The sequence below is a fragment of the Aspergillus tubingensis genome (genome assembly GCF_013340325.1).
Source record: "Aspergillus tubingensis WU-2223L DNA, scaffold_9, whole genome shotgun sequence".
Lineage (NCBI taxonomy): Eukaryota > Fungi > Ascomycota > Eurotiomycetes > Eurotiales > Aspergillaceae > Aspergillus > Aspergillus tubingensis.
Window position 1 is genome coordinate 1230932 of NW_023336283.1, and position 19932 is coordinate 1250863.

General features: G+C 49.9%; 4 protein-coding genes across 4 annotated transcripts; all 4 read right to left on the minus strand.

The window, feature by feature from the left end:
• Positions 1 to 842: 842 nt before the first annotated feature.
• AtWU_08491 (high affinity methionine permease) lies at positions 843 to 3053 on the minus strand (the record flags this gene model as incomplete). Its single annotated transcript, XM_035503599.1, has 9 exons — positions 843 to 1077; positions 1153 to 1405; positions 1457 to 1593; positions 1649 to 1917; positions 1972 to 2158; positions 2206 to 2281; positions 2329 to 2424; positions 2480 to 2719; positions 2795 to 3053. 9 exons carry the CDS (start codon positions 3051 to 3053, stop codon positions 843 to 845), a joined length of 1752 nt encoding a protein of 583 aa, XP_035359492.1.
• A 1031-nt stretch (positions 3054 to 4084) lies between these two features.
• AtWU_08492 (aromatic amino acid ammonia-lyase) lies at positions 4085 to 6321 on the minus strand (the record flags this gene model as incomplete). Its single annotated transcript, XM_035503600.1, has 3 exons — positions 4085 to 5970; positions 6023 to 6123; positions 6203 to 6321. 3 exons carry the CDS (start codon positions 6319 to 6321, stop codon positions 4085 to 4087), a joined length of 2106 nt encoding a protein of 701 aa, XP_035359493.1.
• Positions 6322 to 8532: 2211 nt separating this feature from the next.
• On the minus strand, positions 8533 to 10317 carry sclB (putative C6 transcription factor; the record flags this gene model as incomplete). The annotated part of the gene is made up of 2 exons (XM_035503601.1): positions 8533 to 9534; positions 9673 to 10317. 2 exons carry the CDS (start codon positions 10315 to 10317, stop codon positions 8533 to 8535), a joined length of 1647 nt encoding a protein of 548 aa, XP_035359494.1.
• Positions 10318 to 18646: 8329 nt separating this feature from the next.
• On the minus strand, positions 18647 to 19636 carry AtWU_08494 (uncharacterized protein; the record flags this gene model as incomplete). The annotated part of the gene is made up of 2 exons (XM_035503602.1): positions 18647 to 19509; positions 19561 to 19636. The coding sequence occupies 2 exons, from the start codon at positions 19634 to 19636 to the stop codon at positions 18647 to 18649; spliced, it is 939 nt and encodes a 312-aa protein (XP_035359495.1).
• Between the last annotated feature and the right edge of the window lie 296 nt (positions 19637 to 19932).

Here is a 19932-nt window from a genome sequence, read left to right on the forward strand (position 1 = left end):
AGTGGGAGTGGGTTTGATAGTATTAGTGATGGCTCACCTTTTCTGGAAATGGGATGATCTGCAGTGGTGTTGATGATGCTGCTTCTTTTCTGTCCGTGTACTCATCGTGTATATGCACATGAACGCTTTTGGTTTTTTTTGGTTTCCCGGGCGGTGGTGGTATCTGGTTCTTCGATCGCGGTTCGCTTTATGCCGCTTGAGGCTGGGGAAGTCGATTGCGATGAGGGGGTGCCCATTGCTAGTTTGTTGTATGTATGTAGTCGGATATTATTTCCGATGGAGATAGTATACGTCGTAAAGAGTAGCTCAGTTCTGTGGAACAGTCCAACCCTGTTCTTCTCTAAAGGTGAGATGCTGGGATGCTCCCTATAGAGTGAGTGTTGCGGGCGCGTCCGAGGGCGGGTTGCAGTTCAACCTCGTCAGTTGAAGATGACTTGTTGAGACGTGAATGAGTTTTGAAGTACAAGAGGATATAGAAACATTAGCATGGTGTGTATAATGGTCTATCTTAGTAGTGGCCTTCGATCGAAGATTGAGCGGAGTAAAGCAGGGATATAACATTAGTGGCCAGGAATCGGTGGTTGCAGCTCTCCAACTGGACAATTGTAGAGGACGAACACAATAGGCTGCCTGGCACATGATACATCATGTGATGGCAGAATACGAATGTCCAATACATTTCTGTTGATTAGCCACAAGCTCATGATCAGCTATCGCGATATCATTTACTCCCTAAATAATTGGATTCAACTACGGCACACATCATTACAAGTCGGTAATTTCTCGAACAAAAGTCATTTTACACCACAATTCTATAACACTAAGGGAGTACCCCTTCCTGTTTAAGCTGTCTCCTCCGTCTTCGTGACAATCTCAGTAGTATGATGTCTTCTCCTCACTCTTCCTAAAGCATCATGCTCCCGATCCCATTCCTCCACCTGCGCCTTTGGCACCCTGACCAACTTATGTGCAGTCGCATCACCTCCGACATTGATAACCGTCTGACGAAGCTCGTATCCGCCTACCCGGGGGAGGATCTTGATCCAGAGGTAATAGTAGACTCCGCAAGCGGCGATACTGTCGATGTCACATGTTATTAGCGATGCTGTTCGACTATGATGAAACCACAGAGGTTATCAAACGGTAACTCACATTGCAATCCCCACAACACAGTACGTCGCATACCAGAAGCTGACGTCTCCACCATCTGCTCCGGTGGACGGGGGGTACCATGGCGCAACGAGCATATACAGACTCGAGAGAATAGCAAAGTAGACGGACACAGTCCAGGCTCGGTAGCCAGATGGAGGGAGGTTGAGTCGCTGGCGCCGGTGTCGAGTGATGAGGATACCTATTGCCAGAAGAAAGTTGAAAGCGTTGCTTGGATAGATGGCCAAGTCGACGACTATATCGCAAAGATCAGATATGTGCGAAACAGTAGCAGTTAGGTACGTACTGAAGTTAAAGGCATCTCCAGCTGGAGGCGCGATGATCATAATGACCGTGAGTGCCCATTTGATGAAGTAGGGCCCGAGGGGCGTTCCAAAAGGACGAGTCGAGGTCCAGAATTCCGTAAAGGGAAGAACACCTTGTCTGTACCAGACACATGTTAGAACGACGACAGCTGATTTGATGGGATATGACATACCGTCCACATTCTCGCAGCATACGGGACTGGCCGATCAGCACAGCCAGAAGGTTACCCAGCGCGCTGAGACAGACCAGAACATTCAGAGCTCTGGAAGCCCCTGATGTGCCAAAAACCTTTTCGAAGAAGAGACTCGCTGCTGTGACATTCGAGTTCAGGATCTCCTCTTTGCTCGCAGCGGAGAAGTAAGCAATGTTGGCGAGGATGTAGAGCACGGCTGTAAGAAAGAGGGCAACAGGAGCACTCCAGCGAAGGGTTTTGACAGGATCCTATGGTATATCACGTTAGTGCGGTGGTAACAGACACGAAGAATGATTGCCTACCTTAACCTCATTGACAACATTGCAAGCATTCTCGTAACCGGCATACGAAAACATCACTTTGACCAAAGCGTTGGTGGCCCCGTACACCGATGCGCCAGAGGTTCCTGAGAAAGCATCGCGGAAGTTGACCAAGGGGTCCTTCACTGGGGTATGACCTCCCAGGACGACGAGGCCAGCGATACCAATACTGTCTCATCAGTCTCGATAAACTAGAGAGATGCGTAGTACACGTACAAGATCAAAGTGACTAGCTTGACAACACCGATAGCATTGGCCACCCAAAGAGACCATTTCGTGTTGAAAGCCAGCACTGACATAATTAGTCCAGTCCATAAATTCTCCCAGGGCAGTACATACTCAACACAGCCACGGTATATGCCGCCACGGCAACGCCTTTTTCTTTCCATGCAGTTGTATCCGCGTCCGCGAGCTTGAACAGATATTCTGCAAGTACTGTAACACCAACAACATTAGCTCTGAACATGTACTGGCTGATCAAACATCATACCAACAGCATTACTGCTACTGAAAGAGAACAGCACAGTCTGCATTGCAAACACCGTCGGAAAGAAGTATCGCGGTCTGGGATACGCCTGCTCCAGATATACGACTTCCGAGCCAGACCGACTAGGAAAATATGACACGAATTCCATATACACGGAGAGCATGCTCGCCGCCATGAAGAAGCCGATGACCCAGTAGAAGAGACTCAGACCGACAGATCCGGCACCGTCGAGAACAGTAGATGCTTGATACCAGCCGTTAGCATTGTCGTCCACGCCCAAAGCTCATCTGGCCTTGGAAAGATGGGAGGAGTACTCACGCGTCGAAAAAACACCTGTTCCAATCATTTTACTCAAATTCAGGAAAATAACCGTCACCGCACCTACGGAGTATCCCAGAGGTGACTTTGACTCGATCGGAGCACCACTCGCCTCCTGGTACGTGCGCTTGGAGGAGTTAGCCCCCCCATCGACCGTATATTGTAGACTGCCATCGTCAATAACACTGAGGGTGTCGCTAGCCTGCTCCGAGGTCGCGCCCGCTTCCTCTGCTTTCGTTGTGAAGGGTAAGAAACCCATCGTGTAGGAGTATGCGTCGGAAAGTCAAATCGCCGATCTTTGATAACCATATCCCAGAGATACCCTGCAGCTCTAATATAGCTCTCGCGATGTCAGGGGACCTGGAAATATGAGGTGGTACATGCACGATGCTCATTGCGGGATGCAATGGCGTGATTCTTGCCGGCGATTATCATGCATGTTCGTGGTGAAGATGACATGATAAGCTGGATGAGGTGCTTGATTAGCTTCCGATTTGCGGGGAAGAAGAGGCAGTGTTTGTATTGTATATTTCGGTTCCTGTGGTTGGACAGCAAGATTGTACCTGCGTTTTATGATGGTGTTGAGTGGGAGAACTATATCTACATTAGTAACTTGGTTGAGATCAAGAAGAACCATGGTTGCAAATTGGCTGACCTTGGTGATGGCAGGAGAGTAATTGCTTAACTGCACAGGTACATCACAGTAATGTTAGAGGAAGAAAAAAGAATACGAAGATGCTAGTCCAGTAGCTGGTATCAAGCGTGCCGAGAGAGGAGGAGATGGAGGGAGACGAGAGGAGGGCGATTGCACGATTGCCGGCAGCGATGACAGCATCTGGCCCGGCCCCCGTGCAGCCACTAAATCTGCCCAGGTGTTGCCATTTCGACTTTTTCTTTGCCGGTTGGCATCTGTCAGGCTGCATTAGTCTGATCCGATCGGCGCGATAACAGTCGTCTGTTATTCTTTGTCCGGGTTTCTCGTAACGTGCCATAGTGGAGGTATTTGCCTCATGTTGTCCGTGCAAAGGTAGTAGCCATCCATCGCTCGCCATTATTCTGTGTCACTCAATGCTTCATAGATAAACGCTAGATGTGAATTAAATGCTGAAATATCAATTTAAACAAATTCTAAGATAATATGACATGATAGAAAAGGCAGAAACAAAACAAAGCAACTACTGCCGTCAATACTTGCAGGGCATATTCGTATACTCTAGATAGCCATCAGCTAACCCCAATGCCTCTTGTCATCGATGCGCAGATTGCCTACTTGACAAAGCAGTAAGGGCACTACGCCATGTCTTGCTCCACATCCCGGATACATTCCACCGCTACCGTATACAAAGACCCGCGGCGAATGGCATCATACGCGATGCCAACCACGTCGCCCATCGTAGGGAGGGGCGGTGGCGTCGCTTTATTATCCGGTGTCTTGGCGGAATCACTTGGGCGCCAGAGTGTGCCCTCGACTATGAAGGGAAGCTTCAGGTTCTGTCGAACATATGTATACATCTTCCGCGACGCCTCCCCAAGGTAAGGGGTGGCATCTGGACACCTACAATAGGCCTCACGTGTCTTGCAATATGTCTCAGCCGCCTGGGAGCCTAGGCGATCAATCCATGTCTGGATTATGCCTGGTGAGGAAGTGCTGGGTGGCAATGCCGTGATGAAAATAGGCAGAATGGCGCGAGCGGCTTGATGGAATCGACTGCACGAGTCAACGGACTGTAGCTGTTCCACTTGCTTGGCAAAGGCATCCCAGGCTTCCTTGGAGAGAGCCAGGAGGTTCCTGCTGGGCACAGCGTGAACTTGAAAGCTGTCGCTGAACAATTTAATAAAGTCCTGTTCCAGAGTTCGCATGAACTGGATATTGATCACACGGAGGTCGAGAGCCTGGCAGATAGCCACGAGATGGGCAGCTGCCATTTGCGACAAGACAGCAACCGCGTCCAAAGTGTAGCGACTCGATATCAGTGCGAGCGAGTTCAAGGCCTGATTTCCCATTTCGGCTGTCTGGACATGGCTCCCGATAGGATTTGCGAGGAAGCCTAGCTCCGACTGTAGCGCAGCGATCATGATGTCTACACCTTTGAACGTGAAGGACACGCTAGGCTCGTCGGCAGACAGGTTAGGAGGTAATCCGTTGTTCTTGGATGAATCAATCAGCTCAGTGCATTGCGCGTAGAGCATACGGCCCATGGATTGAACGGCCAGCCTGGTCTTCTCCATGGCGCTTGTGACTGACTTCGCTTGGAAATTGCCACCGTGTAGGATGCGAGCATTATCACCAGCCGTATCGATGAGAGGGTTGTCTGTTACCGAATTCAGCTCCATCGTAATCTGCTGATATGCTAGCTCCAAGTCTTCAAGAAGCGGACCCATCCATTGCGCAGATGTGCGAATCGAGTACCGATCTTGTCGTAGGCTTCCCTGTCCGAACTCATCTCCGTCATTGAGCAATTTCGAGCTGGAAAGGAATTTCCACAGATTACTGGCAGCCGTCGTTTGTCCGGGATGAGGGCGAACTCTGGCGAAAAACGGATCGAAGCTTTCGCTAGTACCGTGCAAAGCTTCGACACTCATTGCTGCAAGGATTTGACTCAAAGCAGCGAGGCCAAGGGTTTCATGCAAAGCCAGGCCACCCACGGCTGCAGAGGTCGCAGTTCCGTTCACGATTGCCAGGCCTTCTTTCGCATCCAGACAGACAACTGGAATAGAACTCTCTTTAAGGGCAACGTCAGCCCCTTTCACTTGGCAATCGCGACCACGCTTCCAAACGTGGATGGATGGGTGCCCTTGCATCGCACCGCCGATGTATGATAGTGGGCTGAGATCACCAGAGGCAGATATACTGCCTCTCAGCGGAACTCGGGGCGTGATATGTTGCTCTATCATCTGGAGCAGCACATCCAAGACGGACTGCCGGATGCCGGAATATCCTGAAGCAAGGCAGTTCAATCGGATAATCATGGTTGCTCGGGTCCAAGACTCCGGCATGATGGTCGCGGAAGTTGGGTCGTCAAGGGGCAGGACATCGTCTTTCTGCTCCTCTGCAAGAACTGGGCTTGATCCATCTAGTTTGACACCAGCCTGAAGCATCTGCAGTAAATTTTCTTGAAGCTTATTTACGGCATCGGTTGTTGTATCGGCACTGCCGCCAAAACCCGTATTAACGCCTGTAGCATGTGAATATCTGTCGACTGGTGCAACGGAAAAGCAAGGGCTAACCGTAAATCAGCTCCCCATCCGCCAAATGTTTCCTCAACACCGCTTCCGACCGCTGCACTTGCTTGCGGGTGTTTTGTGAAAGCGAAACGCGTTTCCCATATCTAAAAGCCTGTTAGCAGCGCAGCAACAGCTGCCAGATCTCTCCAGCTCCATGGGAGCATAAGGAAAATGGCGACATACCGGGCACCAGCCACAACAGTAGCTAAGTCCAAAGTTTTGCCATCCAGGTCGCGCCCAATATCGTTGGAGGAGAGGGCGTTGTTAAGGGCGGTCCAATGATGGATGAGCAGAGTATTCATTTTCTAGACACCAGAGAAAATGTCCTTAGTACCCAAAGAGATATTGAGGATGCGCTGGTTGAGTTCTAGAGAGTCGGGCCTGCGCTTGAATATATACTATTGGAGGTTACACGTCAGATGGTACACGTCGACTCCATAAATTGGAAGGGGTTGCCGATTACCTTACCACAAGGAGCTCCCCACAGACACATTCCAGTGCTATGCGCGTCCGATTCACCGAGAAGAAAAGTGATAACAACGCCGTCATACAAGGGAGATCGAACTGAGAAGTTGTGATACACGATCTAGATAGCTGGAAACGTGGACATATAATCATCACGGATCGGCAATAGATCTCCGGCCCGTGGGAGCAAATCGTAAGATGGATCTCAGACGCGCGTGGCAGTGTGGTGTTGGCGCCATCCCTGCAACCCAGCCAGGAACAGTCTGCAGATGTGCTCGAAACAGACAAAGACTGGACGTCATAGGCTTTTTAGAGTATAATGTACAAGTGCGACATGAATTGTTGGGCCTGGACTACCGCACGGTCCCTGAAGCTCGGTAGCCTGGCTTAGACGCCAGACCAACAAGACCCTGAGCCGATTTGTGAACCGCGCAGTTACGTAAATAGAAGAACGGTGGTCGCCAAAGATAGATCAATCACCTAGTAGGTTCGACGGCCTAAACAAGTATCAGTGAGAAGTTATGCACGGCGTAACTGAATTGTTCCGTGAGACGCGTGCAGATGACAAGCAATGGAGAACCCATTGGCCACAGAAGCGCAGCCATAGAGCAATCCACCTTCTGCAGCCCAACCATATCATTATCATCGGAGAGATCACCAATGACGCATTACTTCAAGTAGAAGAACACGCATGCTGAATAAACGGATTCTTCAACTTCAACCGAAAGGAAAATAAAGTTACCGGAAGGTGAAACAGAACCGCCTTCCCGGTCCCGTGATGACGATAGTAAAAGATTATTTAGCAAGTAGTAGTACTGGAAGTAGCGGATGATCTAGACCTCCAACTAACATGCCACATCCTTACTTCAGCTTGCTCCAATCGACATTCTCAACCAAGTTTCTGCAGACGAACCCACTTGGTCATGTCTTGTTCTTATAGGTTATTGGTCTCGCGACTGTAGCACACTGTGCAACCCCTACTGTGAACCTCGGCCATGGAGGGTGCGATCGGATATTCCTTCAATTTGCATCATTTGGCAGACAGGTATGGAAATGAATCGGAAACCTTCTTCAGTGATTTCATTATCTGGGAAATCGCGCCTCCTTGCCTGGACCTCCTTTGTGATTGGGCCCATGGCTCTCGGAAAGAGAACTCTAAGTTGGCATCTCCGGCCATTCAGGGGAAGGATCTGTACGGTACTCACTGTATACTTCCCGTGAAGATTATTTCCAGGGAGGAGACTGGTGGGGGAGGATTCCTTCTCCGAACGAACAGTTGGCCGTCATCATGGGATGAGAACTTGGCCATGGAATGCAATGTTACGTCTACAGTAAGCAATCGGCTTGACGAGTTAAACTTCAAATGAAATCTCAGTATTTTCACAGTCATGACCTGTACTGTGGTATCTGCCCTGCAGCTTCAGTGCCGAGTGTAGACGGCATCGCCCGCAAATTATTAATACATCCAATTAGTTTTCCTCCTTCCCATTTGCCCCCAACAAATACTTAGTAATGAAGCATCAAGCTGATGATGATGATGATGATGATGATGATGTGATGTTTGGACTCCACCGAACGCCTTCTATGACGATGACCAAAACATTCAAAAACCCCCAAGGTATATGGTTAAAGAAAGACAGATGCACGCTATGCAGCAACAGATCAAGAAATAAAGAAGGAAGCGATGCCTGTATCCATGCGATGTGACAATATTTGACAAAGGAAAATGGTGAACGTAAATCGACGGGTCATGTACTTTTTCTTCCAAAAAAGAAAACAAAAAAATGAGAGATTGTATGCACGGTGTATGAGACAAAGGAAATTGATGTGAGTAGATGTGGGGGAGGGAGTCAATAGGTCAGCGATCGAGATTGAGCACACATGACACAAAGGAAAGTGCACATTAAGATCGTTATCTTCGTAGTTCCTGCTACAAGCCTCAATGCTTCAAGGACAGCGTAGCTCCTCAAGCGATTAGAAAAGAATGGGGTGTGCATGTCTCGATCGGGACCTTGGTTGGTAGGAGGTATAATGCGAAGAACAACAACTTAGTCGTTCACCATGTCATCCAAGGCCATTTTGCGCCGCTTGGCTGGTCTGTTGCCCTCGGTGTCCGCCTCGTTCGTTGATGGGTCGTCGGAGGGGGGTACAAGCGACATGTGCATTGCGTGTCTCTCTGAGGTTGACGCAGGTCCTAACTGCCGAGGGACGGGCTCCCCATACCCCATGTCAGATGCGGCGTGTCGCATTTGACTGCTAGGCGACAGTGGGTCAATGAAACCATGCGAAGGCATTTGTTGCCGGTGCTCCTGCTGGAGAAACTCTTCTCGCGTCCGCGGCGACCAAGCTCCTGGATACGGATCGCTCAGGCGATGCCCTTGCGACGCCGAGGCCGGTGTTCCCATCGTGGGAGGGTAAATGGGAGGAAGCCTTACTGGCGATTCCAGATAGCCTTCCCGTGGATCTCTCGACATGGGAGATTCTCCCATTGGCATCCGATTTGACATCCGGGCGCTTTCTGGATAGGGCGAAATTGGAACAAAGGACTGTTGATACTGGGGCGGCGTGGTAGTAGGATTCATGCCTTGATGTGTGTAAGATGATAGTGGTCTTCCCATGCCCATGGGCATCCGTCCCGCTCCCAATGTAGGGTTGTACCCAACAGGCATCGGGACATACCCGGGTGGAGAAGCCGCCGTTATGGACTGTGCAGAGCCAGAGGAAGAAAAGCGTCTGTGCCCAACACTCCTCTGCATTATTGACGGGTCTATGGCCTGAGAGTATATGGGAGCGGCCCATCTCTGTGGATGTCCAGCCGACGCTCTCATGGCCATGGCGCCCGTCTGCGCCCCGGGCATCTGAAGATCTGTCATGGGGCGAATCTCACGCGAAGATGTAGCTCTGTGGAGGGTACGTCTTGATTGGGGGCCGTGCTGGTCTCCCTGTGTCGCTCGATTGTCCATATGAGCTGCATAGGTTCTGAGCGATGCTTCTTCCGCCTTCAATGGCGGCCTTCCTCGCTTCTTGTGCGTAACATCAACACAGGTGGCCTGCTCATGTCAGTAAAAGATCATATAAATAGCAGTGCGACTGAATCCGCTGCCTTTTCTTGGGGGCATCCAAGAGGTTCAATGCTATCCCTTCAAATACAGATAGGCCAGCGACTAGAGAGATATGATAATACTCACTTCTTTCCCTGACAGAACGCATCTTCGACATGGCCGTGCCGGATCGCACCCCAGGTGCTTCTTCTTACAATTCACGCATGCTGATGCAACATGGGCTTTGGTGCGTCGAGTGGGCTTTTGCGGCAAGGCTCGAGCCGTTGTACCGGGAGGGGACGTTCCAAAGGAGGGTTGCGCATAAGCTGTTGGCGTGGCTTGTGGAATGCCCTGGCCTACCAGCGATGGTGGAAGTCGCGATGAGGCGAAAGCGTCGCCCACCGAAAAGGGTTGTCGCAGCACTTCGTCGGCTGAGGCCGGGGCCACACGTTGGGTCACAGACTCGTGAGTGGTGACGGCGCCAGCAGGTCCTGGAGGCAGGGCCGGTCCCGACAACCCCGCGGATACGGAGGTTGCAGCGGTCACGGTTGTCGCGGCTTGAGGCAGCTCTGGATGTCCAGGGCGCCTGATGGGTCCAGAAGTGTCCAGCGGGTCGTCTGCTGGAACCGAACCGGACATAGAGCGAGGGAGAGGCAGATCCCGTGGGGGATATCGACGAGCATTTGTCGACCGAGGCAAATTCAACGGCAGCCGCTCCGGGCCCGGATCAAACCTGGGGTGTCCAAACTCTGTAGCGATGAAGGAAGAAGGAGGAAGGACTAATGATTGCATCTGGTAAACCTTGGTCCCGTTGACAATGGAATCACTGGGGGGAGGATGGGTTCACAAGAGTGGAAGGCGATCTGGTTCGGATCTTAAAGTAGGCAACATAGTATCTGGTCCTCAGGGCCCTTTTTGATTCTTCAGTTCGTATAGTACTATCCTTGGGTTGCGGTGTGTTGTTCAGTTGCCAGTCATCATTGAAACCTCACGCTTGCAGGTCCGGGAGGAGCACAGGGAGCTTATAATCAGTCAGTTAAGGATCACTATTGGAGGAGTCAGAAACTAGGATGCGTCGATCAGCAGAGGGAAGCCAGATCGTGACAGCAGTTTTCCATAGCTTCGATGGTCCCCATCCTGGGATGATTTATTGCAGCATGGTGGGCGATCACTGGGGCCCAGGGAAAATGCACGGAATGGTCATGGGCGAAAACAAAAAAAAAGCAATAATTCAAGAAAGCAAAAAGCCAGCAGCCAGACAAGAAGCAGCAGCAAGAAGAACCAAGTTAGATGCAAATAAATTACACCATTTGGGCGTACCTTACCTTTCAGTACACCGATGAGCGTGTAGGGCTTAATTCTTTTTTTTATTTTATTCTATTCTATTTCTTTCCTTTTTCCCTTTCTTGAATTTGTTTCTTTTTATGATTTCTTCGCTATTTATTATTTTCCTTTTCCTTTTCTGACTTACTCAGTTTTCCTGTCCATCTTTCCCCCCTCTTTCCTCTCCAAGGTAAATAATGGTTTTTTTTTTTTCTTCTTTGTTAATTCCCTCTTCAATAATCTCGTATTATTTTTGCCTTTTTTCTGTTTGCCCGGATAAGATTTTTCTGAATAATTCAGTTGAGAGGTAAGAAGTATGAACTGGCCCAACCCTCCCGCGAACGGCCAAAATCGCGGGAACGGTGAACTATACCGGAAAGTGAGGCGTAAAATCCCGATGGGATCTCACAGTCTGTTACCAACACACAGAGGGAAGAGATGTCAGAAATTGAATATATAAAATAAAATAAAATGAATACAAGAATCAAATTAAAGATGGGTCAAAATAGAATATTACAAAATGGGGGCAAAATCCGAATGATCGAATTGGAAAGGGGAAACATTCACTAATAGGAGGTTTTTGCTGGGACCCGACGCCGCAGAAGTACAAGTCGTCAACGGCCAAGGCAGTTGGCGATTCCAAGGGGAACAGAGCGAAGGAACCCGGCTGGGCGGTCTAGTTCCCCCGAGACGTGGGCCTCGTCGAAGAAACGCATAAAATGGAAAAATAAAAAGAAAAAAAAAAAAAAAAAAAAAAAAAAAAAAAAAAAGAATTAAAAAGAATAATGGAGAAAATGTGACTACAGATTAGTGGCCCCCCTCCTCTTCTGCGTCATTGCCCGCAGCTTGTGACAAGGCTTATACCTCAACGCAGAAAGTAAGTAATTCACCCTGAAAGGGAGAGAGAAAGAAGGAGAAAGCCTTGTTTGCTTGGTCGACCGGCCGTAGTGGGAAATCAGAAGTGGGTAAAGTGGTGGCCAGTGCAACCCCGACTAGCAGCCGATAGACCTGATCTCCATCATGGTAGTAGATCTTAAATGGGGTAAATGTATCTCAGGCTCCGTCGAGTTTGGAAATATGTGAGTATGGAGATTAGTGAGGTTCGGAGAAACGAGTGATATCAATGCTCCGGAAGGAAGAGGGGATGGGGGGTTCCGGCTTCGATGGGTTCCCACCAACCTGGTGATGAATGACTGAATGACTATGGAGTACTGTATCTTACTTCTCCAGTCAACTGTCCTGTGCTGGTTGATATTTAGCTGGGAGGATGTTCTTCCATTCTTAGTTGATATTTTTTTTTTAATTCTTCTGCCCCCCCTGATCATCCTAGCCTGATCATTAATTATCATTGGGTGATCTTCTAACTGTTCAGTGTCTTATGGTAGTAGACCATCTTTTCCTTCCTGTTCGCTGAGCAGGAGTTCCCGCCGAGGAAGTGAAGGGTTTGCTGGTCCTGTCCGGCCTGCTGGATCAGAAGCAGTGGCTTGCATAAGATGGGCCATTGGGACTGGATGCCGCTGTCAGTGACACCCACCTAAAAAGGGTAAAAACAAATCCCAGATGGGGAGAGGGAGGAGGAGAAAAAGGAAGAGGGGAAGCTGGAACTGGAACTGGCACTGGGATTGGGACGAACACCGGCCAGTAAAGAGGAAGATCGACTCTTTTCTTTTTCTTCCATTTTTCCTACCTTTCCCTTTTGCGCCTCTTCTATAATTTTATTTCCCCCTTTTCGTCTAGTCAATTATTTCTTACTTCGTTTCAGTTTGATTTTATTTTATTCTATTTTATTTATCCATATCTATATTATTTTTCTTATTCACACAATTTACTCTGATTTGTATTTTCCCTTCTCGTCCTTACTATTTCCTCCATGTTTAGTGCCAATCAGCGAGCCCGGAAGCAAGGCGAAGGGGGGAGCCACGGATCGACATGGACGCCCGCCCGCGGCGCCCATTGCCAATAGTCCGCTCGGTAGAATTGGGAGGGGAGGGAACTGGACTACATTCCGTCCCCAGTTTGACACGCGCTACCGAATGACGACGGAGAATGAACAACTGCGCTGCCAGGATTTAAAGCTCGTTCATCAATTGCATTGGGCGGGTAAAACCCAAAAGGTGACGGTGTGTGTATTTCTCTGTGTATTTTCCCTGTGTACCCATCCCACCCTCCTCCCCCTCACCCCCCGTGATTCAGGATAAGACTAAGGAGAATGGATGATGTCCTGATCCTGCTAGACTGGTGAGAGCGCCCAGGTCTCGGTCTTTCCATACTGTTTGGTTTGATGGGGGTGGATTTACGCTACCTAGTAAGTAGTAGTATTCCGTAGTCTTGATTCTTTTCTTTTTTGTTGGAGAGGGGGGCGGTCGTCTTCCTTCTCTAACTCCCCTTTCCCTCTTCTTACAGGGAAGGCAGAACCAAGTTCCAACAGTCACTGTGTGTTTAGATCCCAACTGAAAATTGGAGTATGAACTGGGTTTAAAAAAGAGAAAAGAACGTGGTCATCTCGGAATCTCTCCAGTGATGATGTTTCTCACTTTGCCTGCTTTCTTTTCCCCCACTTCCTCCTCTTGCAAGTCTCCTCTAGTATTATTCTGCTTCCCCTCATACTGTATTTTTGGGATGCGCGTCTCATAATTGGGGGCCAATATGCACCAATAATATTGGTTTATCTGCTTTTATTCACCTGCTTACGTCGTTCTCTTCCCCTCCTGAGATCAAGGTTGGTATATACTCCGGTCAGGCGTGTGCCGGAAATCGCGCTTCAAGGCAACCCCATTCCCTTCCAGGGCCAACAGGACAACGATAAAATAGCCGCACTGCAGCCGACACTGGAGTCTAGTCTCGGTCATCGGACGCCATGTTTCTTTTGCTAGGGCTCGAGTACGCCTGCGAGGTGCATAGCTGATATCAAATCGACGTGTTGTCACTCACATGGCTGACCGTTCGCGTGCCGTGCAAGGGATGAAGAACGCTATGAAGACATGACCAATGTAATGCCTCGCGAGGCCTCTGAGGGAGCCTCCTTGGGGGGTTCCAAACTCCTTAATCGGGGTTGGAAAGTAGGATTGTGCTACATATTGGGGCTTCAATGAATAGACGCCAGCTCAATAGCCCGAACCACTGGAGTGAGAGCCCGCAATTCTCCGTGTGGTTTCTGCAATAGGTTATGCTGGGTCCCACCCACGCAGCGTTAATACGGAGTGGATTAACGGGTGTGTGCCAGTTCAGGAATGTATGTGCCACATTATGCCAGCGCCGGACTGGATGGATTCGGCCGGTCGGCTCTTGGGGCCCTGCAGGCCAAACCCCGGCAAACCTATGGTTGATCATGATTCAGTTCCAACATAAGAATTGGTTAAGCGTGATAAACACCGGCATTGGTGGCTGAGAAGTAGAAAGTCTGCGTTGGGATGCAAGAATGCTCTAACCGCTCTTGCCATTAGGCTGTCACTTCAAGCATACTAGAGCGCGGAAGCGTCGGTCTAGACTACACTGCATGGTGGTGAGAAGCACGAACAGGGGGAGGCAGATCCCACACACAATGACCAGCCACAATGTCGAGCTCTCATCCAACGCGTCCTTATTGTCCGGGACATGCGAATAAACCACGGTGATGCTTGCTTCCAAACAAGATGTGGCTGCAGCAACAGCGCCCTGGCCAGTGGAACGACCGTGTACCTCAATGGTTCAATCACCTGAGCGCCGGAAATTTTGCAGGGGGGCCCCAGTGTCGGTGATGGGCAAAAAAGGTTGAATGGCCCCCTCGGATGATCTGACCCTTGGGATGAACGGAAAGATCCACCTGGATTCGCCGAGCACAGAACACGGAACAAGGCGCGTGGGCGAAGCAAGAGGAACCACTTTGGATGGCTTTTTGCGACAACGGTTTTTCCCCATGGCATATGCCATGAAGCGTTAGCAGGCTGGTGTATCACCCACAATGGGATTTTCATTTGCTTTCCTTTTTCTTTCCCTTCTCTTGTCTGGTTGCCGCCCCCTTTTTCTTCAGGTCTAATTGTTGCAATTACTCCTTTGGGTTGGCCTGGACTGACCCAGCGGGAATGTTATCTGGAGTCCTGCTTAATACCGAGTCACGATACAATTTTGGGGCCGGTCCACGGGAGCCACTTGCGGGGAATTTCTCAGGTTAACGTTTTGGGCTACCATATGACAGCACCGTCCCTAGCCCCTCCTCAATCCGAGCTCGGAGACAAAAATTGGGACCGGAAATCATTTCAGATGAGAGATGATCCCCCTAATCCATCCTCCGTCCTCAGCAAAAAGACATAGCACAGACGCATTGATCGGGGGCGGCTATGGCAGTTGGTTGGCAGTAATGGCACATACTTTTTAGTATGCGGGATGCCCGCAAGGGATTTGATTGTACAGCCTAACTATCCTAATCCACTGGAATTACGCGCTAGGACAGACGGGCGGTTCGGTTCTGGCTGTTTCTCGCTGGAAGGGAAGCTGCCAGCACGATGGATCTGCTCATTAGGGGCCGATGACTGCCAATAGTTCAAGCGACCGCGTCCCCATCCTTAGACTCAATGGGGTAAGGGGCAAAGCCATGAAGGATGATGCACCATGCACCATGCAGGCTGGACGCGTACGGAGAGATAGCTTAGTCTGCCACTATAATCACGATCCCCGCGTTCCCCCGGAGAGGTAATACTGGCGAATGCTCGGGCTTTCACCTCACCCACCCGTACGAGATTACGATGGGAGAGTCTCGACGCAATGGGATTGTTCCAATTGCTAGTAGACTTGAGTGTTAGTGTTGAGCTGAAAACTGCGAAGGAAGCAGATCTGCCATTTCCCCATTGGGGCTTAGCTTGGCCGGGGCCACACCAACCCGATTGGGAAACACGCAGTGCCTGACGAGGCAACGATTGGCGCCCATTATTTGTCATCTGCTTCGAGGCTCAAACAGACTATCGCTCGGACTACTGACGCCGCACCGATACTAACTCGGCTCTAATGATAGCTAGATACTTATCACGCCAGCTATCGATCTATCTATATCGGTGCTGGAGCTGAGCGGGAGTTGGTGCTGGACCTGTATCCGACTGCACTCCTCATTTGCTCAGCGAACATGGCTGAGAATGCCTTCTACTCTCTGGTCACCCACTTCGATGTGACCGCCTGACTCATGGCGGATCATCTTAAGACATCAACGGGCGGAATACACACTAAACCAGAGACTAGAGCGGAGAAGGAAAACCGAGAAGCTCAGACACGGAAAAGCTCATCCAAAAATCACCGGTGTTGACCATCGCTTCATATGGCGATCAGTCTGGTTGCACATCCGACCTCACACAACAAGTGCTAGTACGTGTCCGGGCTACACAAGGATATGAATTAATTTTCCGAGAAGGGTCTTCCCGAGAGGGCCCTAGCCATGCTTGGTTTGCGCAGAGCGACACGAGGGGCAATGATCACAGCAGACGCCTAGAGTTGTCTCTGCAACGCCTCGGATATAACTGCTTCTTGCCAACCCGACCCGAGTCATGGGACATCGTGATACGTATCTTTTCTGTTCCGTTCCTTTGGATTGGGCTACATTGTACATCCCTTGGATTTTATTCGATCGCCGTCTAGGCGCGCGGATATGGTAACAGCACAGCAGTGTTGCGTGATAGTTCAATCCGAATACCCGTATCGCTGTGAAGAATCCTCAGATCACGGCGATCACTTTTTCTGCGCTTCACACAGCTTGCGTGTGGTATAATCTACGACCAATTCAAGATTTTGGAAAAAAAGGTAAGGGGGGATTGCCACATTGCCAACGATAACAACGTACATAAAGAACTGACGCAAGATCTAGTCGAGCCAGACAATACGATCCGCCATTCGATGGACACTCGCTCTTCACCGAGGTATTGGGCGTCGGGAGTGCGTACTCCGTACGTGTTGACGGCGCTTTGAGCGGACCGAGTGAAAGAGCCACCGTAACGCGGATTGCAGCGACACGACTTCGGAATGACCGTGTACTTCTCTTGGTCCCGGCTTACGATGCTTCGGAGAAGAGAACCAATCAGTCTAGCCTCGTTGCTGGCACGGTGGGTTGCGTGATCTCGAGCATGCCAACGGGTTAAGTCCTCCCAACGATATCGACGTGGCGAGTATGAATGCATCATCATGGCGGCTGTACATGGTATCTCATGCGCTCAGTGTGGCTGCTGTGGAACGTGCTGTCGCTACGCGCCCCGTGACAGCCCCAGTGAGGGCAAGTTAGTGCTGCGTATGAAGTACGCCAGCTAGGAGCGGCACCTCACTATCGAAAACTGCGAGCTGGACGGACGTGATTGTCTGCGCGAGTCAGCAGTTGCGTAGGAAAACTTTGATAATCTTTGACGGAGCGATACACGGTGACCGCGTTGACTTCAGCCTTGGCGGTGGCACTTATCCAGTCTACCGGGAGGCCAGATTTTGCGAGCGACATGGCTGCATGACGGACGTTGAGGCGGGCAGCCTGTGCTGCGTTGCGGAGTGACCAGTCATCTGCATGGGGCGTTGATGTTGAGCACGTCCGATAATGGCAAATTCAGCAGAGTGTCGGTGAGGATATGACGAGTATTGTTGTGAGTTACCCAGTCTGACTTCAAAGTGTCCGCTCCTTTAACTTTGGGCATTCCGCTTCCTAAACGCTATTTCAACTTTTTCTCCTTTGGGTCAGTCAAAGCGATCCCTTATCGGAACGGTCCGTGAAGAGCGCCATTGCTCGCTCCACCAGCGATGGAAGGGGCAGTCAATTATTGACAACGGAGGTAAATCCTTCCATGTCTGCATATCAGACGGCACTTGAAAGCTCCCTATCTCCCTGGCCCGTGCCCTGCTACGGGGTGAATACTCCGTCTGAAGCAGGGTAGATCATCAACAGACTGCCAGTGAGTATGGCTGTTCTATAGCGGCCTGATATGAGGCTTCGATATCAGCCCATTGTAATTGCGACTGATCTGCACTGATACTGCTGAAGTACTAGCTGTGTATCTGCCAACTTAGTATAGTCTGTTAGCAGATATGTCAATCGATAAAGATCATCATACCTGGACTCACTATTATTATGCCAAGTCAATTGACTCTTTCATAACACCAGTCTGTTTCGCAATGACCACTTCCTGAAATATAACAGTGCGAATTACCTCTGCTAGTTCAACGCACTGACAGAGCCCAGTTGTGAGCTGCACTAATAGCAAGAGAGCCCATTGTGATGTACTCCCCAGTAGTATTATGCCACAGGTGCTCAATCAGCCCAGTATAGTTGATCATCGAAAGCTTCTGAATAGATATCTCAATTCCAGTGTCAGGCGCAAGCCAATAATTATCAGACACAGTGTTTGTTCTACGTTGATCTACACTCCCTACCAGCGTATCCAAGCCACTTATCTATCTTGTTGGCGGCAGGTTATTCTACTGGCATTCTCGTTGATTCATGCTTTACTCATGATATATCTTTCTGATATCGGGTATCCCTCAGGGCTTGGTTAGTATCACTCGACTACTAGCCTATAAGCTAGAGCGTAGACTTACTAGGAGGTATGAGGTGTTGAGTAGTATCCAGCAATCTCATTGGTCTAGTAGATCAATCCTTTGTCTGTATAATATTAGTTGATTGACCTATGTTATAGACATATTGTAAACACATGAAGATGATGCCATTGATAGACACTCAATGATATACCCTAATACTCAATGTATACCAACCACATTATACACTCCAACTACACCCTCATCCCTAATACACTCCACCACCAATATCAATATACCTCCTACACCCAACCACCACCACCACATACTAAGTAGAAACAACCCTAATCTCCCCCTCCCCCCTCCCCACCCTCCAATAATTACTCCACCTCACCACCTCCTCCACACACCCCTCAACCACCCACCCCCACTTCCTCAAAAACCCCGGCGTCACCTCCCAACTCTCCTTACAATGCGGCTCGCCCCAAACAATCCACCCATTCCTCGCATTCCCCGAAACCTCACCATCACCATCATCATCCTCATCAACCTCAACCACCACCCTTCCCCCAATCCTCCCATTCACATCCTCCCCACCCCCCTTCAAACCACCATCAAACAACTCCCACCCCTCCATAACATACCCGCCCACCAAATCCCTCACAAACTCCCCATGATCAAAGCACATCTCCCACCGAATCAGATTCTCGCGCATCCGCGGCCACGGTACGAGATCTATCCACGAGTAGTGGGTGAGGGTTCGTTGGGAGGGTGTCGGGAAGAGGGATGCGGGGATAGGTGAGGGGTGGGAGTTGGGGATGGTGGCGGCGTAGATGGGGAAGATGAGGCCTTCGTGGATGAGGTGGATGGATGAGTTGGGGGTTGGGCCGGGCAGGAGGGCTGTGGAGTGGTTGTACAGGAGGGTTTTGTTGGTGTACAGGGCGCGGAAGACGTTGTGGGTTATTAGGTGGAGGAGGTGATCGGGGGGGATACTTGTGGTGGATGAGGAGGTGGGTATGGAGGGTTCAGTGGGTGTTTGTGATTGTATTTTGGAGAGGTTGTGTGAGTGGGATTTGGTTAGTGAGGTTGATGGTGATGATGTCTCGTGTTCTGAGACTCGCCAGCGGTGGACGCTGTATGGACGGGTAGGTTGGTCCTTGTGTTGCTGGTGGTTGCTTTTGAGGCGCAGACCTGGAGGGGATTGTTAGTTTGATAGATTGTATTCGAATGAGGAATACTCACGACGCGCTCGCTGGTTTACTCGGTTCTGGAGCTTCTTGCGCTGCCGTTTCTCGTCGGCGGGTGTAGATGACGGCATCGTCGAGATAGGTAAATTTGTCAGCTGGTGAGGGATTTCCAATATCCAAGAAGTCTGTAGATTCTCCTAGATCTTCTATCTTCGTATGTATCACGAACAGACTACATCCAAAAAGGCAATAACGGTCAGCCATGAAGTCAAAGGAAGACGAAGCCAGATGATGACCCCGTCGAGCTAACCTGAATAGGCAATAATGTCAGCCATTACTTCTGCCTTGATTGTTATAGATTTCTCTTTCTGCATCATTGTCAACCTGCAGAAAATGATATAAATATTCTGTTATGTCTCTCCAAAAT